General features: G+C 35.5%; 1 protein-coding gene across 15 annotated transcripts in view; it reads right to left on the bottom strand.

Moving 5' to 3' along the window:
* Positions 1-2,177: 2,177 nt before the first annotated feature.
* LOC135218573 (protein kinase C-binding protein NELL1-like) overlaps positions 2,178-25,000 on the bottom strand; it is a 57,871-nt gene continuing 35,048 nt past the window's right edge. For 8 of the 15 annotated variants that reach the window (XM_064254966.1, XM_064254963.1, XM_064254975.1 and 5 more), the window contains 11 exons: positions 24,769-24,798; positions 24,532-24,564; positions 24,294-24,323; positions 24,030-24,062; positions 23,492-23,521; positions 17,392-17,463; positions 17,084-17,158; positions 16,761-16,877; positions 10,749-10,868; positions 10,433-10,606; positions 2,178-2,972 (listed from right to left, as the gene is read on the bottom strand). In XM_064254966.1, the coding sequence (XP_064111036.1) occupies positions 2,740-2,972; positions 10,433-10,606; positions 10,749-10,868; positions 16,761-16,877; positions 17,084-17,158; positions 17,392-17,463; positions 23,492-23,521; positions 24,030-24,062; positions 24,294-24,323; positions 24,532-24,564; positions 24,769-24,798 (947 nt within the window). In that variant the 3' untranslated portion in view covers positions 2,178-2,739. The remainder of the gene's footprint in view (positions 2,973-10,432; positions 10,607-10,748; positions 10,869-16,760; positions 16,878-17,083; positions 17,159-17,391; positions 17,464-23,491; positions 23,522-24,029; positions 24,063-24,293; positions 24,324-24,531; positions 24,565-24,768; positions 24,799-25,000) is intronic. The other 7 variants (XM_064254976.1, XM_064254974.1, XM_064254971.1 and 4 more) reach the window with 4 other exon arrangements.

Consider the following 25,000-nt stretch of genomic DNA (forward strand, 5'->3'; position numbering starts at 1 on the left):
CACTTAGTTGACTCATCGCAGGGTTAAAAAAAAAAAAAACTTCTTGAGTTCAGAGCGATAAAGATTCTGTCCTTGAAAGGCGATGAGTGAGTGAATTGATGCGTTGTGCTTTTGCTGCTGCCTTTCTCTCCTGTTTTGCATACATACATACATACATACATACATACATACATACATAAATACGAAGTAGACTTACTATCTTGTGCACATACACACATCCCTGATGTATTTGCAAATAGAACCTTTTGTAGAAGGACCAATAAATGCATCATTCATTGTTTGAATAGATCTCGAGATTAGTGAGTCATCTACACACTGGTCATCTGTACAGAGAGATAGAGAGAGAGAGAGAGAAGAGAGAGAGAGAGAGAGGAGAGAGAGGAATTGGCAAGTTACATTTCGACCTGATTTAAAGTCTTGCAACCAAAATGATGTCTGTTTTTCAGTTCCATTTAGTGAAAGCATAAATCTCTCTCTCTCTCTCTCTCTCTCTCTCTCTCTCTCTCTCTCTCTCTTTCTCTCTCTCTTGGTCGTAATAAACCTTCGCTCTGATTTATGATGAATAACAATTCTGGTGGAAGGAAGAAGAAAATGAGCGATAATGATAATCATCTAACCCTGTTTGAGTCTTTCTCTTTATTTGTGGACCAAGGAAATTCCTTTGTTGTCCCTTCTCTCTCTCTCCAAAAGGATCCTGTGATCTTTATGTTGGAAATCGAAGGAATTATTATCAGTTGTTGTTCGTTTGTTTATATTCATATATATATATATATATATATATAATATATATATATATATATATAATATATATATATATATATATATATGGGGATACAATCCACAATGAAGTAAATTCCTCATGTAGTTTAAAATATATATACTTGTATAGGATTAAAGCTTTCGACCATCAACTGTGGTCTTGTTCACTAAAGTGAACAAGACCACAGTTGATGGTCGAAAGCTTTAATCCTATACAAGTAATATATATTTTAAACTACATGAGGAAGTTTACTTCATTGTGGATTGTATCCCCATTTACTTAGAGGTAACGACATAGTACCTGGCTTCTGCATATATATATATATATATATATATATATATATATATATATATATATATATTTATATATATGTGTGTGTGTGTGTGTGTGTGTGTGTGTGTGTGTGTGTGTGAAAGCAGAGAAAATACCGAGAATAAAGTATAATAACATATATGTATATATATATATATATATATATATATATATATATATATATATATCTATATTATATATATATACATATGTTATTATACAACTTTATTTTTGGCAAATATTTTTTTTTCTGTTTTCATAATTGTTGAAGAATATTGGCCTTAGCATCTATTTTATCCATCTTTCTTGAGTTTGACCAATGTCAGTCAGTCTAGAAATCTTCAGATTGTTTCTTGTTGTTTCTGACCTTTTTCCTTTCATCAATATCTGACTTCTTTTCATTCTTTCACAGTCTTTATTCAAAGCCTCTTTAGTTCTTACACTTGATTCATTTCTGATCCCTTGATTCACTTCCTTTCTTCCTTTCTTTCTTTCTTTCAAAAAGAATATTCAAACGATATAAAAAAAGTTTCAATAAAAGAACAAGTGCTGCTGAATGAACATGAAATAGTATATTGTTGAAATGTCACATTGAAGTGAATTATAACAATTCTGTTTTATGTCAAACATTTCCTATAATAATAAGTGTATAATGAAAGGTTATGGTTATCTATATATGAACTGACCTTTGCAAAGTACAAAAGTATTATTAATTATTATCATTATCAATATATCCTCAGAGGAGGTTTACACAGAAGAACATCAATGAAAAACAACAGTCTAAATGAATTAATATTATAAACATAGATAATTTAAATTTAGTATATTATTATTATTATTATTAGTTATTATTTATTATTATTATTATTATTATTATTATTATTATTATTATCATTATATTATTATTATTATTATTATTATTATTATTATTATTATTATTATTATTATTATTATTATTATTATTATTATTATTATTATTATTATTATTATTGAAAAAGAAACCCACAAAATCACTTTGAAACTTGTTTACTTCTAAGTATTTACATTTAGTTTTACTTCACACTCGAGCACTTTCAGGCCCTGTCTGTGGCCCATTCTTAAGAGATTTTTGGGATGTTAGCCTGGGTCAAGGCCCAGCAGTCTTCTGGAACTTCTTCTCATTGAGCTGTCATTTATGTGATGGCTGTTCTGGTTTTCTTGAGAGTTGCCAATCCCCTCTTGTCGCTCTGATATCCTGAGCTGATGGTCAAAGGGATTCACCCTTGTGGTAAGGGTGTGGTCACCAAAAGTCTGTTGGGCAGGAAACCTAATCTCGAGGTCAGCAGGGTCAATATTAGCTTCTTTTAATATCAAAGCTCGGCTTATGGGATCTTCTGAGGTAAAACCTTTGTTTCCTTCAATTAATATCAAATTGAAGGAAACAAAGGCTAACATCCCAAACATCTCTTGAGAATGGGCCACAGACAGGGCCTGAAAGTACTCGAGTGTGGAGTAAAACTAAATATAAATACTTAGAAGTAAACAAGTTACAAAGTGATTTTGTGGGTTTCTTTTTCAATCTTCAGAAGAAAACTGAAAGAAGTTTTTGTTTGATTATTATTATTATTATTATTATTATTATTCTGTCTCCTCCTCCTCACACAGAAGATCAGCCTCATGTTGACTGACTACTTCTGTGGGATTAAAAACTGGCAGTAACCCCATATATGTACTGAACAATCAAGTTGACCCACTTTGTACGAAGAAGAACGATCCCTATCAATGACGCCACAAAGCCCACTCCTCCCGGAATGGTCTGATCCCCGGGAATCTTCCGTCCAAAGCTCCTCTTGTAGAGGGAGTCCACTTTCCAGCCACTTCCCTTCATGAACGCCCATCCATCCTGTCCATTCTATATATCCTTTGAAAGTCAAGAAATGAAGAAAACGATCATCAGCATCAAGAAAACTGTGTCAGTGAATCAAAATATTCAGGACAATGACAGGAAATAATAGGTGTCGGAATATATATATATATATATTATATATATATATATATATATATATATATATATATATATATATATATATATATATATATATCTATATATATATATATATATATATATATATATATATATATATCTATATATATATATATATATACATATATATATATATATATATATATATTATTATATGTATATATATATATATATCTACTATATATATATATATGTAAGACATAGGGTTTTGATTATAATATATTGTTCGTGCATTCTCTGTAACCTGTGGATGTGGAGGACAGTGCAGAGATAACGACCTGAGAGTAGCTGATGAATGAGTTTCTGGGGGATGGCGTGAGATAAAAGTGCTTAGTTCAGGAGTCAATGTACGACAGTTTATGAACTCTTCCCAAAGTGCCTTTGTGAAACTAGATGCAGCTAGAACCGCGAGGCGTTGTCGAACTGTGTGTTCGTATGTGCGTGTGCGCCTCTTTCTGTAAAAGCGTTCATACCCAAGCCTATGGGAGGGATTTTGACAGAGGGCTTCGAGTCATAGGCAAAGATGCCGTGGCATTCGCCGGGGAGTTTTTGTGACATAGTGTTTAGTGTCCGGTTGGAAATGGACGGTTCTGGATTTCGGTGGGACAGAGTTCCCAGGGAAAGGTGTGACCTTTTGGGTGACTTGACAATGAGTTGTTTTAAGTTAGTCTGTAAGACTGGATTACTTAGTTAATTGATTTAGTTATTGTAAATAAACGTTATGTTATGATGCAACTCTCTCATTTTCATTACCTGTTAGAATGGAGAGAAAGAGGTGGAGAGAGAGAGAGAGAGAGAGAGAGAGAGAGAGAGAGAGAGAGAGAGAGAGATGTGGGGGTCTGCCTTCCGTTTCGTATCCACGCTTACCGTATGAAACACATGGAGGTTTCCCCATGTAATAGTGGTGTCAGCGGTAAAGAGGGGATATAAAAAGTTTTCTTGCTTTTCTATGCCTAGGAACGCCAATGTAGAGATGGTTGGCCAGTAGAAGATAAAAGGGGTATGAGAAAATGTCCGTCCGTGGGATGGGGGGATGAGGAAAGATTTTCTATTAGGGTCATCAAATTTGCTCGTACCGAGATTCTTCAGGGTGGGAGTCGTGAGACAGCAACTCAGTCAGTTTGTAAGGGAGTGTTGCTAGGAGTCATCTCACCGGTCGCGTGTGTATTGTGCCGACGAGATTTACATATTCTACGAAGAATTTCGAGTTTTTTTTCCCATTATGGAGTGGTGAGTGTTAAACTTTGTTTTGAAAGGAGTGGGTTTTTGTTTAAATATTTCAGGGTTATGGGATTGGTTCAAGAGGTCAAAACAATTTTTTTCTTTCCCCATAGTGAAGTGTTTTCTTTTATTTGCACGTGTTTATATAGACGTATGCATTCGTCTTTGTTTAAAACATAGGAGTGTATTTTTCTATGCATGGGAACTGTGCTTAGATAAGCAGATTTGGCTTAGAGACACAGAGCGGCCACAATTTTAAGGGCTCAGCATATTTCTGCAGAGAGGCGCCTTGCATTGCGAGGGTGTACGGGCATCCCTTGGGAGGGTAGTTGCATGGGTACCACTAGCCTCACTCGAGAGATAGTGCAGGGATGGGGGATACTACTGGTATGCCTCGGGCTGTTCTGCTGCTCGACTGAGGGGTTGTTCTCAGGGGGGGAGAAATTTTTCTCAGTGTGGGTGAACTTCCCCTTTTCCTTTTTCCTTTTTTTTTTCTTAGTGTTGGGAGATGGATTTGGCCTTGACATTGGATGCTAAGATATCAGCTGGTTGATAAGTTGATGAAGTGAAATGCCCGTAGAGTCTTTTTTTTAGAAAAGAGATTTTTTTTTCTCTCCCTTGGATGAAGAGAAAAGGAAATAAAAAGAGATTTTTCTTTTACGAGAATGAGGGGAAAAGTAGTTAACATGCACGGATGTGTTATATGTTTCTTTGTGCTTGAAAGACACAAATATAAGGGGGATACACAGATTATTTTTTTATCGTGTTGGAGAAATTATTTTGAAATGCCGATGATTGTTGTTTGTATCTGTGTTGTGTGGCAATGGTGTTATGTCATGGTGTTGCATGCTGGAGAAATTGTATGTCATAAGATTCAGCATTACTGTTGTATGCTATTTGAATTTCACCCTTACTTGAAATCTTTGCAAGAGAATTATTGCTTTGGAGAGTTATTATTATTATTATTATTAATTGTTATACTTGAGATGTGTCACGGGAGGTTTGCTTAAGTATAATTATCATTACGGGAGAATTGTTTTAAACGAGAGATTTGAGATATTTCATGGGAGATTATTCAATAATTATTACAGATAATTATTCAGGGATAATTATTACGATGAATTAATGGGAGAAGTCTTGTGTTAATTATTTGTTCAGTTTTTGTAACTTTGGAGAATATTTCAGTGATTCACGGGGATGAGTTTTGCTGAATCTTGATGAATCTGGTTGAATCTTGGTGAATTGTGTGGGATTTTGCTGAATTTTGTGCTGAATTTTTGGAGAATGGACAAGCATTAACATTGGTGATAATTTTTGTACTGATACTGATGATTTTGATGATAGCAATTTTTTGGTGATTTTGTGATAATGATATTTCTGATACTGATTTTTTATGTACTAATACGTGGGTGTTTTAATGCTGTCAAGGGAGGTGAAATCTTTTGTGATTATGGGAAGAACTAACAACACATTGTTTTAGTTTTTTTTCCTTTTTTTTTATGAGTTCAGCAGATAATTGCTTGACATCTAGTGTGTTACGGGAGATAGTTAATGGTGCCGATGATTTTTCTTTTCTCTGGTTTTTGGGGGGGGGGAAATTAGCCATCGCTGACACAAGTTTTTTATCCATGGGTGAATTTGAATTTATTTTTTTCTCTCCAGTTAGTGTGAAATATTATCTCAGTTCATGACTTAGAGTCATTTAAGAGAACGTGTTCGTGTTTTAGCTATTTGATGCTATAGAGTAATATGGGGAGAATTTCTTGCATGTTTTGAATGCATACGTAAGGGCACTACATTTCTTCTCTGGATATTTATGTTCCAGAAATTGTGAGTTTTCTTGCACAATACCTTTGTTGTATTTGTGACAACTTTGTGAGAGATAGGAACTTGGTTAAGTTTTCTAATGGCTATGTCGTAGTGCATATGGGGAAGTCTTTGCTTTAGACAACTGTGAGTTGGGAGTTCTGTTATAATGACTTTTGGCACATTGTGGTTTTTTTCTAGAACTTTCTAGACAGTTTTTTATATGCCGAGTTTTTGCCCTTTTTTTAGCAGTTATGCTAAACGGAGAGAGTTTTTATAGTCTTTTACTATAACATTGAGTTACTCTCTGGAGAATTGGAGTTATAATTGAGATATAATTGAGATATAATTGAGATATATTATTTTGGAGAGATAATTGGAGGTATATATTATTTTGGAGTTATAATTTGAGATATAATATATGGGAGATATATATTTTTGGCCATTTTTGATATTTGCCAATGTGGTATGAGCTATGTTTAGTTCAATTATTTTGCAGCCATCTTTGTTGCAAAGTGGAGACACATATTTGGAGATTATGGGGCAATATTTGGGAGTGTGTGAGTTAGATGCCTTGAGTGCACATTTTTTGATATTCCTTTTTTGGAGATATATATTTTTTGGAGCCTTGTTTTGTTCCACATGGAGTTATTGTGGAAATAGAGGTAAATATTTTGTATTTGCCGAAATAGAGGTGATTATTCTCTATTCCTGGAGTGGTGTTTTTTTTCTACTGACATGTGGCTTTGGAGAAATAAGAGAATAATATAGGGGGTTGGTTATTAACCAAATGGAGGAAATATTTCTATAACCGGAGTGGTGTTATTATTGATATGGTGTCTCATAATGGAGTTGGAATTAATCTTGGGCGGGTGACCTTTTTTTTTTTTTTTTTTTTTGTGGTTATGGAGTTTTTTTCGAGACAAGGGAAGTTTTCTGTGGTTCTCTTTTTTGGTTTCGTGTCTATTTAGAGGCGAATGGCATTACTGCATTACGAGTCATTTGGAGATGTGTGTGCATTTTTTATGTTCACAAGTGTGTTATTCTTGGAGAAATATAATTTGGGAAAAAGTCATGTTGAGAGAATAAGTCTTCGAGACAAATTTTTGAACACATTAGTCATATCCTGGAGTTAATTCTGTGAAATGTGTCAGTTAGACTTTTTTTTCTTGAGAATCATGAGTTTCCAAACTTATGTGTCTTACTAGACAATTTTTGTGCTGTTGTTTGAGCATGCGTCCGCAGGCGATTTTTCTACTGACAAGCGATGTGATGAGCCGTGTGATGAGCGCTGTGCTGATTCTTTTCCTCTGATGGTGACAGATCAGAATTTTTGCAATATTTGGAAATGTTAGCTATAGCATTTCACGAAAGCGCATGTATGAGAGTTTGCTTTCTGGCAAATTCCATAACTTTACATGGAGCATTTCTTGGGGAAAACGCGGGAGTTATGCATATTATACATGTATTATGTATTTTGTGATTGGGGAAATCTGCTTGTGATTATCCTTTTTTTTTTTATTATTTTTCTTCTTTTTCCTATGAGAGATATGATTTGGGGATTGAGCTTAAGTAGCATTTCTTTTTTGGACGGGAGATTTGGTTTTACCGGGAGGTGTAATTTTTCGAGGGTTATTTACTTACGTAATGGGAGTTTGACATTAAGTCTCATTGTAATTAATTATTGAGCAGTAAAGGGTTTTTGCTGTTAAAAAGCTGGAGGTTTTTACTGATTTTGTGGGTTTGTTTAAATATCAGCTTGAGAGAACATTTTTGGGTTTGGGTGTTTACGTGATTCTTTTCTTTCTTGGGCTTGTTACGAATTTTTTCTTTTTTTTCTCTTGTGAGCACATTCGAGTTCGAAATGTGAGTGCAGAATTCCGTGGAGTTGCTGTGATTTCTGAGTTGTGTGTGTGTGCTGATGTGCGAGTTTGGAGAATTGAGTTGGAGAAACTTGATGTTTTTTTTTTTCTTAGAGAGTTGTGATAATGACTTATCATTTGTTTTAGTAGTCATATTTAAGGGAGTTAATTGGGAGACGTTCAGTTAGTATTTCTGACCTTTTTGAGATCATTGTTTGATAGAGGTAGTATGTTTGGGTTAATTTTCTTAGATTGACCAGTGACCTGACTGACATAACTAACGCCCAAAACCGTCGTACCCCGAACTCCAGCAAAGACGTCCACCAGCCGTGAAGAGAGGTGCTGCCATGTTGTCCAGGGTGATTACAAGTAATTTCCATGATGGGTGATCGCGAGAATTCTACAGAGTGTTTTTTTGGGGGATCTACAAGAAGCCGTGAGAGTCTTCTACGATGAGGGAGGCATTCCGTCTTCCTACAGTTGCTACAGCCTGCTATAGCCTGTTGCTGTCTGTGCAGTTACTTGCAGACAAGCGAAGAGGGATATTCAAGAATCCTAATGCAGAAAATATGAGAGAAAATGCGTTTTGTGTTATTGGGAGATTAAAGCGTGATAAGACTTTATTTTATAATGCCAGAGACGTGCAGTTTTACTTATTTTATTTTTTTTAAGCGGCCAGTGTTTTGTATAAGCAATTTTGTTGACTAGGCGGGAGCTAGCATATAGTGCGAGGCCCGAGCAATCTGTAAGACATAGGGTTTTGATTAATAATATATTGTTCGTGCATTCTCTGTAACCTGTGGAATGTGGAGGACAGTGCAGAGATAACGACCTGAGAGTAGCTGATGAATGAGTTTCTGGGGGATGGCGTGAGATAAAAGTGCTTAGTTCAGGAAGTCAATGTACGACAGTTTATGAACTCTTCCCAAAGTGCCTTTGTGAAACTAGATGCAGCTAGAACCGCGAGGCGTTGTCGAACTGTGTGTTCGTATGTGCGTGTGCGCCTCTTTCTGTTAAAAGCGTTCATACCCAAGCCTATGGGAGGGATTTTGACAGAGGGCTTCGAGTCATAGGCAAAGATGCCGTGGCATTCGCCTGGGAGTTTTGTGACATAGTGTTTAGTGTCCGGTTGGAAATGGACGGTTCTGGATTTCGGTGGGACAGAGTTCCCAGGGAAAGGTGTGACCTTTTGGGTGACTTGACAATGAGTTGTTTTAAGTTAGTCTGTAAGACTGGATTACTTAGTTAATTGATTTAGTTATTGTAAATAAACGTTATGTTATGATGCAACTCTCTCATTTTCATTACCTGTTAGAATGGAGAGAAAGAGGTGGAGAGAGAGAGAGAGAGAGAGGGGGAGAGAGAGAGAGATGTGGGGGTCTGCCTTCCGTTTCGTATCCACGCTTACCAGTATGAAACACATGAGGGTTTTCCCCATGTTAATATATATATATATAGTATATATATGTATATATATATATATATATAGATTATATATATATATATTATATATATATATATATATATATAATATATATATATATATATATATATATACATATATATATATTATATATATATATATATACTATATATATATATATATATATATATATATATATTATCTTATATATATTATATATATATATATATATATATATATATATGTTTAGTATATATATATATATATTTATCATATTATATATATATATATATATATATATATATATATATATATATATATATATGTAAGTATGTATGTATGTATCCTGCTCTGAGCTAATCATAAAAGTGAGATGTCTTGCAAGAAAAAATAAACACAATTAGAAAAGGGGGGCGATACATCTGCTTCATTCACTCCCCACAACACACCCATCCCCTCCCAACCCTCCCCTCCCACACCACATCCCACCCGTCCCTCCATCCCTCCCTCTCTAGCCTGAACGTTAGTTTGAAAAAATTCGCCGCCACCCCCTCCTCCCGCCCACCCCCCTGCACCACCACAAATGGAGCCTTAAATTTAAATGCTTGACTTTGCCGAACATTTTCTGCTTAGAATCACTTTCCTTTAATTTCCAGAAATAATTGCATCAATACATGTTACATCCTTTATGCACATATACATAATACATACATACATACATATATACATATATACATAGCTACATATATGCATACATACATACATACATACATACATATATTCATATATACATACCTACATACATACATACAAACATATTTTTTTACCTTGGATAAATGCTAATTAATAACAATTTACGTGTATGTCAGTATGTCTATAAATGTATGTTCGTCTGTGGCATATCACGACATTAAAATATTCCCCCCCCCCCCCCCCCCTCTCTCTCTCTCCTCTTCGTTCTCTCTCTCTCTCTCTCTCTTCTGTTGATAAGTATTATTATTAGATTAAGTCAGGAAGTAACTTACCTGAACCAAAAGCCTCAATAACTTCCCATAAACCTGCAAGTGTGATGTCCTGCAGGAGACGGCCACCTGCCTGATGGCAGGTGGCGTTCATCTCCTGGAAGGTCTTCCATTCCACCACAAGCTTAACGCATCCCAGACCCTCGAAGACCGTGGCCGGGCTTCTGCACGAGAACTCTGGAAGGAGGAGGAGGAAGATGAGGAGGAGATAACAAAGTGAACTGAAGCAATTCAGCTCTTTTCTGCCGACTATGTTTGCAGATTTTGACTCTGAAGGAAAAAGGCTCAGAAAGAGAGACAAAGGTTCGTCTTCCCTTACCACAGGTTCGTCCATCTCCCTCGAAAGGTGGGTTGCAGGAGCAGCTGTAACTCCCGACGGAGTTCCTGCAGGTTGCCTGGGGGCTGCACTCGGCCTTCCCTTGGGCACACTCGTCGATGTCTGTTGGTTATGGAGAAAAGAGATTGAAATATATATGTATATATAAGTCTATCACATTACCGTGATTCATATACATATATCGAACGACAAATGTCCTTTAATATCTAATTCGCTCTACCTCGGAATTAATATATTTTCATATATGCTTAACCGAGGGGGAATATTTTAAGCGATAATAGAATTGGCGATCGACAGGCGCGATCCAGCGACCTCTCAGCTCCAGGATTGGCAGTGAAGCCTTAAACCACCCCGACACCGCAAGATATATAAGTTCATGCCATCTCCCACCTGAAATACCTTTCGCACGCAGGTATTTTTTGTTTTGGAGACTGCATCAACCCATCTCGTTCTCGGTGGCGTGGTAGTGCTTTTGCCCGCACGTAGTTATTATATAAGTCTATCACATTACCGTGATTCATATACATATATCGAACTACAAATGTCCTTTAATATCTAATTCGCTCTACCTCAGAATTAATATATTTTCATATATGCTTAACCGAGGGGGAATTTTTTAAGCGATAATAGAATTGGCGATCGACAGGCACGATCCAGTGACCTCTCAACTCCAGGACTGGCAGTGAAGCCTTAAACCACCCCGACACCGCAAGAGATATAAGTTCATGCCGTCTCCCACCTGAAATACCTTTCGCGCGCAGGTATTTTTTGTTTTGGAGACTGCATCAACCCATCTCGTTCTCGGTGGCGTGGTAGTGCTTTTGCCCGCACGTAGCTATTATATAAGTCTATCACATTACCGTGATTCATATACATATATCGAACTACAAATGTCCTTTAATATCTAATTCGCTCTACCTCAGAATTAGTATATTTTCATATATGCTTAACCGAGGGGGAATTTTTTAAGCGATAATAGAATTGGCGATCAACAGGCGCGATCCAATGACCTCTCAACTCCAGGACTGGCAGTGAAGCCTTAAACCACCCCGACACCGCAAGAGATATAAGTTCATGCCGTCTCCCACCTGAAATACCTTTCGCGCGCAGGTATTTTTTGTTTTGGAGACTGCATCAACCCATCTCGTTCTCGGTGGCGTGGTAGTGCTTTTGCCCGCACGTAGCTATTATATAAGTCTATCACATTGACCGTGTAGTTCATATACAATATATCGAACTACAAATGTCCTTTTAAATATCTAATTCGCTCTACCTCGGAATTAATATATTTTCATATATGCTTAAGCACATTTCACAAAATTAACTCCAGGATATGACTAAGCTGTTCAAAGACTGTCTCGAAGACATATCTCTCACATGACACTGCCCAATTATATATATAAAAAAAATCACCTATTCAGGATAAAAAAAAACTATGATAAACTCGTAATGCAGCAATTATATGCCTCCAAAAATAACACACTTGTGAACATAAAAAATGCACATTTCCATAGGAGTCACAAAACCAAAAAGAAAGAACCACAGAAATCTTCTCTTGGCTCGAGAAAAACTCCCATAACCACATAAAAGGTCACCCGCCAAAGATTAATTCCACCTCCATATATAAATATGTGACACCATATTAATAATAAAACCACTCCGGTGATAAAATATTTCCTCCATGTAATTAGTAACTACACCCACACCATATTTCCTCTTATTTCTGCGATAGCCACGTTAATAAAAAACCACCACTCCAGGAATAAAAAATGTTCACCTCTGTTTCGGCAAATAAAAATACTTACCTCTATTTCACCAATAACACCATGGCCAAAAATATATCTCCAGTATATTATATCTCAAATTATAACTCCAAAATAATATATCTCCAATTCTCCAGAGAATAGCTCAATATTATGGTCAAAAACTATAAAACTCTCTCCTTAGCATAACTGCTGAAAAAGGTCAAAAATTCGGCAAATAAAAACTGTCTAGAAAATTCTAGAAAAAATCACCAATGTGCCACAACTCATTATAACAGAACTCCAAATTCACAGTGTCTAAGCCAAGACTTCTCCATATGCACTACAACATAAGCCACTAGAAAACTTAACCAAGTTTCCTATCTCTGGCAAAGTTGTCACAAATACAACAAAAGTATTGTGCAAGAAAACTCACAATTTCTGGAACACAAATATCCAGAGAAAAAAATGTAGTGCCATTACGCATGCATTCAAAAAAATGCAAAAATTCTCCCATATATTTCTGCCGCATCAAACAGCTGAAAACACAAACACGTTCCCGAATAATGACTCTAAGTCACTAACTGAGATATTAAAAAAAATATTCACACAAACTGGAGAGAAAAAATAAATTCAAATTCATCCATGATAAAAAAAAAAAAACTTGTGTCAGCAATGGCTATCTTCCAAACAAAGAGAAAAGAAAAATCAACGGCACTGTTAACTATCCCCATGACTCACGTATGTCAAGCAATTATCTGCTGAACTCATAAAAACAGAAAAAAAATGTGTTGTTAGTTCCTCCCAAATTAAAAAAAGATTTCAACACCCTTGATAGCATTACAGCACCCACATATTAGTAAATATAAAAAAATCAGTATCAGATGTATCACTATAGCAGAACCACCAAAATTGCTATCGTCAAAATCACTAGTATTAGTATAAAAAAACATCACTAATGTTAATGCTTGTCCATTCACCCAAAAACTCAACACAAAATTCACCAAGATTCAGCAAAACTCGTCACTCATGAATGACTGAAATATTCTCCAAAGTTATAAAAACTCAATAAACCACAATTAACCACAAGATTTCTCCCATAATTCATTGTAATAATTCTCCATAATATAATTATCTGTAATAATTATAAAATAATCTCCCATGAAATATCTCAAATCTTTCGTAAAATGTCTCAAGTAATGATAATTCTACTTAAGCAACCCTCCCGTAAAAATGTCACGTAATAATAACAATTATTAATAAAAATAATTCTCCTGCAAATATCTCAAGTAAGGGTGTAATTCCCGTAGCATACACCAGTATTGCCAAACCCACAGTATACACCACCATTGCCACACCCAAAATCAACACCATTCGACACCAATCAACACCACTCACGGTATTTTAAAGTAATCCCTCCAACGCAATAAAAAAATAATAATCTCTGTGTCCCCATTATATTTGTGTCTTCCAAAGCATAAGGAAAACATACACACATCCCATGCATTTCAATTCTCTTTTCTCTTCATTCAAGAGAAAGAAAATCTTTTTCTAAAAAAAACCCCTACAGGTATCTCACGTCATCAACTAATCAATCAGCTGATGTCTTGGCATTGGAAAATAATTTTCAAGGGCAAATTCGTCTCCCAACACCCCAACAAGGAGAAAAAAAGGAAGGAGTTCACCCCCACTGGGAAAAAAAAAGTTTCGCCCCCACTGAGAAAAAAAAAGAGAATTTCACCCTCCCCTGGGCGATAGAACATCCCCCCAGTCAAGCGATACCCCCCAAGGCAAACCACCAGTAGTAGTACCCTCCCGGTAAGCAATGCCCTCGAGGCAGGCAGTACTCCCCTGCAATGCCCTTCTGCGTTCGTTGGCAGAAATTTGCTGAGCCCGCAAAAATGAGTGCCTGCTCTGTCTCCAAGCCAAAAAAATGCAATACAGGCACAGTTTCGCATGCATGAAAAATATTCATACGCACTCACAAAGACGAATGTATCTTTTTTAAACACGCGCCAATAATGAAAAACACGTCACTTTCTACTACTATGGGGGAAAGAAATGTGGTATCTTAAACTAGTCCCATTACACTGAATTATTTCAAAAAACCCTCCCCAAGAGTAAAAAAATGTTCTTTAACACTTACCACTTCATAATGAGAACAAAAAAAACTCGGAATTTGAGCAAGACACGCTAATAACACACACACGGGCATCTCGGGAATCACACTCACAAACATCTCAGTACTAACTGAATGTTCCCCACTCCTTGAGGCATCTCGCTCTGGGCAAAATGCTGACTCTAATAAAATTCCTTCCCCTCCCTTTACCACAGTTACCGGACGGATATTTCTCCACCCCTTTCACTTAGCAACTGAAATCTAACATATTTCCACAACCAGACACTCTGAAAATGGCATTTAATCTCACAAAAGGCGTAACAATGGTTCAATATACGCTGCCATCACTGTAAACGAGATATTAATCTAATTTTTATTTGGTAAACGTGGAACCCCGAACGTTAGGCAAACTAATATACACCATCTCATCTCTCTCTCTCTCTCTCTCTCCAAGTGATCCCCCTCTCTCTCTCTCTCCAAGCAACTTCTCTCTCTCTCTCTCTCTCTCTCTCTCTCTCTCTCTCTCTCTCTCTCTCTCAGCAACCCCTCTCTCTCCATTCTAACAGGTCATCAAAATGAGAGTCAAAGTTATATAAAAAATAACATTTATTTAACAATGGAAAGATAACAAATCAAGTCTCACAGACAAACTAACTTAGTTAAACCCCCAATATGTAAAAGTCTTAATCAGTAATTAGTCACACCAATCTCTTCCATATGGGACTCTCTGTCCCCCTAGGACTCTCGGTCCCCCCTTGCCAGAACACTCAATTCCCTCGCCAGAACACATAGTTCCTTCACCAGAATCGTCTGTTACAAAAGACACGAGAAACACTCGTTAGCACACAGAAGTTTAAAGACAAAGTTAAAGATTAAACATTCTTACAATGTGTAACAAGCCATCCCTTTTGGCTAAAGTAAAGGTAACACTTACCCATTCCCAACCATAATATTATGCACAGAAACAAATAAACTTTCGAAGAGCTATCCCCAGCATCTTGCCTTTCTCCCACAGACGTCTCTCAAAGTCTCCCCATAGACTTGGCTAATGATACCATTATGAAAGGAAGAGGCGCGCACGTACATATGAATGCACACTTCGTTAACGCCCCACGTTACTGGCTACAACCAGTTTCTAAAGGCATTTGAAAAAGACCCATGAACTCGTGAACATTGACCCGCTTCAACTATGCACTTTTCATATCACGCCACCTCAGAAATCATTTATCAGCTTTATCAGGTCGTTGCTTCGGCTCTGTCTCTATGCATTCCAAAAAGGTCACAACGAACAAATTGAATATATTATTAATTACAACCCCTAGGACTCACATATATATATTATATATATATATATATATACTATATATATATATATATATATATATATATATATATATTACAGAATATTGCAAATTATCTTTAGGAAAGTCTTGAATATCCTTTATTTAAAATATGTAAGAGATGATTACGAAACCAAACCCGTCATGAAATCAGATATAATTTGTGTATTAAAGAAGGACAAATGTTCCTCGAAGCAGGAAAGGCAGTTGAAATAGTGACTTGAATTCTATCTGTTTGATCCTATTATAGAAAGAGCTTCCATTTCCTTCAGGTGGACGAGGGTGAACTTTGAAGGGAGAAAGACCCACAGGAGACTGAAGCAATGAGCAGGGCTCAACAATCGGGAGCCTCATCTATCTTGCTTTTGTGGTTGTTATGGATTGATACAGAAGTCTGAAAACGGGACACACAATAGAAAGGACGCTGCTGTCTCAAAGATTTGCATCTGTTGGCATCGAGGAGGTCAGTCAATTTGAACAACCTCAAACTCAGGATTGTTGTTGTTTGAGGAAGACTCAAAACATTTCTCAACATTTCCATATTCCTCGTGAAGTAGAATTATAAGGGATGAAATTTTATTCAACATGACTGTTACCATAACAAGGGGAAATGTAATTATACTGATTCTTTTCTCCAGGAAAAAAAACTAAAAAAGAGTAGTGAGGAAAGAAAGGTCACTTGAGCAAAGTGATAATTTCCTCTGGCAGTCAACAACGGAATTATGCAAAGTGTAGGAGAAGAACAGAAGAAGAAGAAGAAAAGAACACTGCAATGAGAATGTCTTTCTCTCACCTTCACAGCGCGAACCATCCTGTGCAAATCCGGCCAGACAGGAACACTGATATTTGAATAGCTTGTCAGCACAAATCTCATAATCAGTGCAGTTGTGGCTTCCCTCTGAGCACTCATCTGCAGGGAAAGTGATATTGTAGTTGAAGAGTGGTCATTCCAGATATTCCTTAAGATAAAACTCACATAGAAAGATAAGTAAATGACTGATAGATAAACTCTTTAGAAAGGGATTCCTTGATCTAGTGGATCAGGATAGAAACATTTCAGTGCAACAGATTTAGCAATAATTTTATCATTCTCTCTCAAGCATAAGTATGACTGACCTATTCCTCCAGTCTCCAACAAAGAGATGACTCCAGATATTTCCTGGCGAAGGGAAGACTCCAAATTTTTTTGTCCTGGAAGAGAAAAAATCATTCCATGAACATACCTGGAACTCATATTATGAACTTTAGATCCTATTGATACTTGTACTTGTAATATGTCTAAGTCTTATCAAAGTCCCTTACTATATTGCTTAGTTAGCCAATACAAAACATAGTATTATTCATTTTTACTACTGACATTGGGAAATGATACAAAAACTGCCAATTAAGAATCGTATAAAGTCCCTCTCATTTGAAGAGCATACCAGCTAATGATATGTTCTTGAAGTGTTCCAAGTCCTCCCTTCCGAGGCAGCCTTTGGTTTCCCGATGGATCCCTGGAATATATAGAAGGTACTCGAGATTAAGAGGGTTCACACACACACACACACACACACACACACACACACACACATATATATATATATATATCTATATATATAGTATATATATATATATATATATATAATGTCTCGAATAATATACTCTCTGTCTATCCTCCTCCTATATATATATATATATAATAGTCTCGAATAATATACCTAGTCTTCTGGCTATCCTGTTCCTACCTTATATATATATATATATATATATATATATATCTATATATATATATATATATATATATATATATATATATATATATATATATATATATATATCTATATATATATATATATATATATATATATATATATATATATCTATATATATATATATATATATATATATATATCATATATCTATATATATATATATATATATATATATATATATATATATATATACATATATATATATATATATATATATATATATATATATATATATATATATATATATATGACTGGTAAAAATGTTCTGTAACAACAGAATTCCATCTAATAAAAGGAGCCCATAAAAAACACCAAAATATAGAGAAAAAAGTACTATCTTTCAGAGGGTGTTCTGTCTCCCTCTTCAGGTAGATGAATGAGAAAAGTTTACAGAAAAGGTGGTATTTATACCAAGAGGTCCATCCACAAACAAGCCATTTTAAGTCACCCCCGCTGATAATCTTCCTTTAATCTTCTTAAGGTTGGTTGAATGAAGACGTTGTCGATCGTGTCCGAAATCCATGCTCCTTTGAGATGTTTCATTACCTGCCTCTCTTTTATTAGGCCGATTCCATCATTTGACTCTTGTACCGGCAGTTGCTGCTATAAATTACACGTGACAAATTCCAGTTTATTCTATGGTTGTTTTTTAATTTGGTTTGTTTTCATTTATATGGTTGAAAATAGCCGAGTTCTGTTGTCCATACCTAACTGACCGTTTGTGTTGTATTAATCTCTGGGGAAGGGATTTACCTGTAAATCCGATGTAAGATTGGTCACAGTCCTGGCATGGGATTTTGTAAACCCCAGAGTCCTTTGGAGATGTCTTTTGTTGGACGTTAATTAGGGATTTGGCTAAGGTGTTTGGGTAAGTAAATACAAAAGGGGTTCGATTTTCCGAGGGGTTGGTTATTCTCTTAATCGTGTCCAGGTGGGGAATTATTATTTTATTGTTGGGTGTATCTCTGGTCTTGTCTTTAGGGGGTCGGTAGAAAATTACGTTTGCTTTGTGAATTGCTTTCTCAATTATATGGTCAGGATATTTTAAAGACGAAAGTTGCTTGCGAATTAGTTCAAATTCTTTTTCCAGGAATTCTGGGGAACAGATTCGTAAGGCTCTTAAGAACAAGTTACTAGCTGCACCTATCTTGATAGTAATGTCATGATAGCTAAAGTAGTGAATGTATGAAAGTGAGAACGTTGGTTTTCTGTATATGGTAAATTTGTATTCTGTCGTATCTCTGATTATTAAAACATCAAGAAAAGGAATTTTGTTGTCTGTTTCCCATTCAACTTTAAATTTGATGCTGGGCACTAATGTGTTTAATTTCGAGAGGAATTCATTGAAATTGCCCCACCTATTATCGTAGATTCCCTGTTCACTAAAGTACCAGTACAGGACGTTCTTCAGTTTTTAAGGGTAAAATTATCCCCCTATTCAGATCATTTCCCATTGGCGCTTGACAAAATAATAAAGCTAGTTGAATTATGTGCATCTAATAACATATTTTCATTCGGGGAATCATTCTACAAGCAAAAATTCGGGTGTAGTATGGGTAGTCCTTTAAGTCCTGTTCTAGCCAATCTGTACATGGAATACTTTGAAACTACAGTAATAAATGCAATAAAACCCAAAAACATGCTGTGGATGAGATACGTGGATGATATCCTAACATTTGGGGGGATAATAGGTGGGGCAATTTCAATGAATTCCTCTTGAAATTAAACACATTAGTGCCCAGCATCAAATTTAAAGTTGAATGGGAAACAGACAACAAAATTCCTTTTCTTGATGTTTTAATAATCAGAGATACGACAGAATACAAATTTACCATATACAGAAAACCAACGTTCTCACTTTCATACATTCACTACTTTAGCTATCATGACATTACTATCAAGATAGGTGCAGCTAGTAACTTGTTCTTAAGAGCCTTACGAATCTGTTCCCCAGAATTCCTGGAAAAAGAATTTGAACTAATTCCCAAGCAACTTTCATCTTTAAAATATCCTGACCATATAATTGAGAAAGCAATTCACAAAGCAAACGTAATTTTCTACCGACCCCCTAAAGACAAGACCAGAGATACACCCAACAATAAAATAATAATTCCCCACCTGGACACGATTAAGAGAATAACCAACCCCCTCGGAAAATCGAACCCTTTTGTATTTACTTACCCAAACACCTTAGCCAAATCCCTGATTAACGTCCAACAAAAGACATCTCCAAAGGACTCTGGGGTATACGAAATCCCATGCCAGGACTGTGACCAATCTTACATAGGATTTACAGGTAAATCCCTTCCCCAGAGATTAATACAACACAAACGGTCAGTTAGGTATGGACAACAGAACTCGGCTATTTTCAACCATATAAATGAACATAACCATAGAATAAACTGGAATTTGTCACGTGTAATTTATAGCAGCAACTGCCGGTACAAGAGTCAAATGATGGAATCGGCCTTAATAAAAGAGAGGCAGGTAATGAACATCTCAAAAGGAGCATGGATTTCGGACACGATCGACAACGTCTTCATTCAACCAACCCTTAAGAAGATTAAAGGAAGATTATCAGCGGGGGTGACTTAAAATGGCTTGTTTGTGGATGGACCTCTTGGTATAAATACCACCTTTTCTGTAAACTTTTCTCATTCATCTACCTGAAGAGGGAAACAGCAGTCTCTGAAATATAGTACTTTTTTCTCTATATTTTGGTGTTTTTATGGGCTCCTTTTATTAGATATATATAAGGAGGAACAGGATAGCCAGAAGACGTGGTATTATTCCAGACATTATTATTTCCTTAAAATAAAACAAGGGCACTGCTGAGCTTTCGGTAATACATTTCTTTTCCCATCATCAGGGTCACATCTATAAAACGATACAAAAAAGAGAAACAGTAAGAATTATACTGATTAACTAAATTTAAAAACATTACAATACTTTAAAATACATGACACAAAGTAAAAAAGGAACATAAAATACACAACACAAAGTAAAAAAAGGAACATAAAAACTAAGTTAACTGCAAATCATAAAATAGCAATGACAAGTTAAGAGAGATTACGTAAAATGCAGAAATATACTAAGAGCAAATAATAAAAACATAAATATTCAGAGTAAAATAAATAAAATAATGATACTGTACTACAAGATATTGGAGAACCTACTGTTCATGTCGTAGTTAAATGACAACTGGGAGAGTTGGAAAACTGCGAATGAAATGGGCGGAAGTGGTGCGGGTAAAAGAGAGAGAGAGAAGGAGGGAGAAAAAAACAAACAAACAAACAAACAAACAAGCAAATTACGCAATGAACAAAGGAACAGAGGTGGTTTGGTTATTGAGTGTTGGAGATTGTTGTTTAATATGGAGGGACTCTAAAAAGGGAAGTGAATGGCTGTTTTTTGTTTGTCCAAGTATTTCAAAATCGCTGTACTGTATGTGATGGTGACAGGATATGGCATGAAGTCTAATTGCACTATTTTCTTTTTTGCTTATTGGTAAGCCTGTACGATGGCTAACACCCCTATGAGAGTCGATGCGCACCCTAAGTAGGCGTTTAGAACAACCCACATAAGTCCCAAAATTACATTTTGGGCAATTGAACTTATAAACAGTGCAGGTACGCATCAACTCCGGGAGGGTGTCTTTAAAGTGAAACAGTCTTCCAATTGTAAGTGGGTTATTAAAAATATATCTGAACTCAACGTACAGATATAGATGGCTCAAGAGTGACAATAATTTACGTTTTAGTGGGCCTGAATTATTAGTAAAAGGTAGTGGAACATATACTATCTTCTTGGGAACGGTGCAGACTACAGTTTTTGGATTAAAAATATTGTCTAAAAATTCTTTAAGGATTTTATTGAACATGTTCAGGGGATAGCAATTATTCTTAAAATAAGTCTCTTAAAAACAAACTTCCAGGTGAAAATGATTCCAGTTGGAGCAAAGGGAAAAGGCTCGATGAATGAGAGTTTTACATGAATTAACCTAGAAAGCAATTTTTAGACAATATTTTTAATCCAAAAACTGTAGTCTGCACTGTTCCCAAGAAGATAGTATATGTTCCACTACCATTTACTAATAATTCAGGCCCACTAAAACGTAAATTATTGTCACTCTTGAGCCATCTATATCCGTACATTGAGTTCAGATTTATTTTTAATAACCCACTTACAATTGGAAGACTGTTTCACTTTAAAGACACCCTCCCGGAGTTGATGCGTACCTGCACTGTTTATAAGTTCAATTGCCCAAAATGTAATTTTGGGACTTATGTGGGTTGTTTTAAACGCCTACTTAAGGTGCGCATCGACTCTCATAGGGGTGTTAGCCATCGTACAGGCTTACCTTTAAGCAAAAAAGAAAATAGTGCAATTAGACTTCATGCCATATCTGTCACCATCACATACCATTACATGATTTTGAAATACTTGGACAAACAAAAAACAGCCATTCACTTCCCTTTTTAGAGTCCCTCCATATTAAACAACAATCTCCAACACTCAATAACCAAACCACCTTTGTTCCTTTGTTCATTGCATAATTTGATTGTTTGTTTGTTTGTTTGTTTGTTTTTCTCCCTCCTTCTCTCTCTCTTTTACCCACACCACTTCCGCCCATTTCATTCGCATTTTCCAACTCTCCCAGTTGTCATTTAACTACGACATGAACAGTAGGTTCTCCAATATCTTGTAGTACAGTATCATTATTTTATTTATTTTACTCTGAATATTTATATTTTTATTATTTGCTCTTAGTATATTTCTGCATTTTACGTAATCTCTTAACTTGTCATTGCTATTTTATGATTTGTAGTTAACTTAGTTTTTATGTTCCTTTTTTTACTTTGTGATGTGTATTTTATGTTCCTTTTTTACTTTGTGTCATGTATTTTATAGTATTGTAATGTTTTTAAATTTAGTTAATCAGTATAATTCTTACTGTTTCTCTTTTTTGTATCGTTTTATAGATGTGACCCTGATGATGGGAAAAGCAATGTATTACCGAAAGCTCAGCAGTGCCCTTGTTTTATTTTAAGGAAATAATAATGTCTGGAATAATACCACGTCTTCTGGCTATCCTGTTCCTCCTTAAATTGAAGTTTTCTAGAAACAGCAACATACCCAGTTATATACCTATATATATATATATATATATATATATATAATATATATATATATATATATATATATATATATATATATATATATATATATATATATATATATATATAATATATATATATTCATATATTATATACTACCACACAAACACACACACACACTCACACACACACATATATATATATATATATATATATATATATATATATATATATATATATATATGTCCACATCAATATGATCACTTTAAATTCTTCATCGTGTATGAATTATGCTGAAGAAAAGAGTGAACCTAATAATAGATGAGAGTATCTATGAAAATCGCTGCACCTTTTCGTCTCGAACCAATCATAATTGCCGTGATCATAAGTTTTCCTGCCATGATATTTGGATAAACCTTTTTTGAGAGAGACCTGGTTGTCATCATCATCATCATCATTCAGTTTCACTAAGCATAACGCTGATTATTATCTCTGATCTATCTATCTATCTATGTGCTGGGAAACTTCCAAAAGCTTAGCATTAACAATTTGGAACTACTTTCCACAACCGACAGAACTGAACTTTCGGAAACGAGTGAGGAACACTGAAGAAGAAGAAGAAAAAGAAAAAGAAGAAGAAGCTTTGCATTTACCTTCTAATGTCTCCAGTTTCGCCGAGATATCTGGAAAGAGAAAAATAAATTCTGTAGAAGAGGCTTCAGTCATCAGGCTAACTGAGACTCATTAAACATGAAAGCTCAATAGAAAATCTCTTTCGTCTGATTACGCAAGCATTTCTTTCCTTATAGGATTGCAGTGTAAGAAAAGAAAGAAGGGTCATATCTGCCGCCACAAGGTTCAGGGTCACAGGTTTCTGTATATATTCCGACAGAGTCTGACTATCCTAATGCTTGGCACTCATCCTGACATGACTTCTAATATTGAAGACACCCTCTCCAGGAAATGATTTGCTTTCTTTCTCACTTATTTGCAAATGCACACAAATGAACAAAGGTATTAGCTATGAATAAACCACTCATATTCATACCTCAAAAAGGAATGATAAACAAAGCGGAATTATTGGCTTTAGATGGTCTAGCAATGCCTAAGTATAAGAGAATGTGTTGTTGTTGTCTATACTAATGTCTTTATACTATCTTGCCTGAATATGCGGTGAATAAATGCACTTACTTTGCAAGGAGTCCTGATTGCTGTTCACTCCACCTGGAGAGAAGAAAACACCAAATGCCTTTTATAAACTTCGATTCTATCACCAATCCTAAATATTGTCATTCTCATCTCTAAAGGAATCTGTCACGAGGAAGACTTGGTATTTTATCATGATTGTTTGGTCGTTATTCTCAAAATTCACTCAAGATCAACAGACTCAGCTTTGCTTAGTTGCAGGATATAAAAAAGAGAGAAAAGAAAAAAAACTGAAGGGGTTAAGTATACCTTTCACGTGTTCCAGTTCATGATGGCAATCTGGAAAGAGAATTTTTCTTCTCAATGAATGACAGCCAAAATTAATTTTTGTTTGAAAAGATAACTTCTGTTTACGAATTTAAGTTGATCATTGTGTTATGAGTAAGAGAATACATCATGGTATTTATGGTCATATATATCTGAGAATAGACATCACATGACTGGTCAACGTTTTCTTGCCATAATATTGATGAATAAATGCACTTACTTTGCAAGGAGTCCTGGGTGTTGTTCACTGCACCTGAAGGAAACAAAGGCAAACACTTGTAAAGTTCGACTTCTGTTAAGAATTTTAAACGGTGATTCATTTGGGAGCAAAGTTATTGCATGGGATCCATCCCAGTTTCGAATGACTTGACCATAAGTAGATTATTATGATTAACATACAGGCAATTATGTTGTCATGAAAAAAAGAGAGGAATATTATTATCTGGGTTACAAGTACCTTTCACGAGTTCCAGGTCACGATGAAGTCCTGCAAAAAGACATTTGTTTTGATGTCAGTGACTCCAATAGAAAGATGAATGTTGAGATCATCTGCGTCATTATCAATTCATTGTAATGATTACAAACTCAAATAATGCAAGCCAGAAAAAGATTGAAATTAAAAGGGACCAGATGGACTTTGCTCATGCAACGGATTCTTTCTTGAATACGAAACATTCCTTTCAAGGTTA

The sequence above is a fragment of the Macrobrachium nipponense genome, chromosome 9 (genome assembly GCF_015104395.2).
Source record: "Macrobrachium nipponense isolate FS-2020 chromosome 9, ASM1510439v2, whole genome shotgun sequence".
Taxonomy (NCBI): Eukaryota; Metazoa; Arthropoda; class Malacostraca; order Decapoda; family Palaemonidae; genus Macrobrachium; species Macrobrachium nipponense.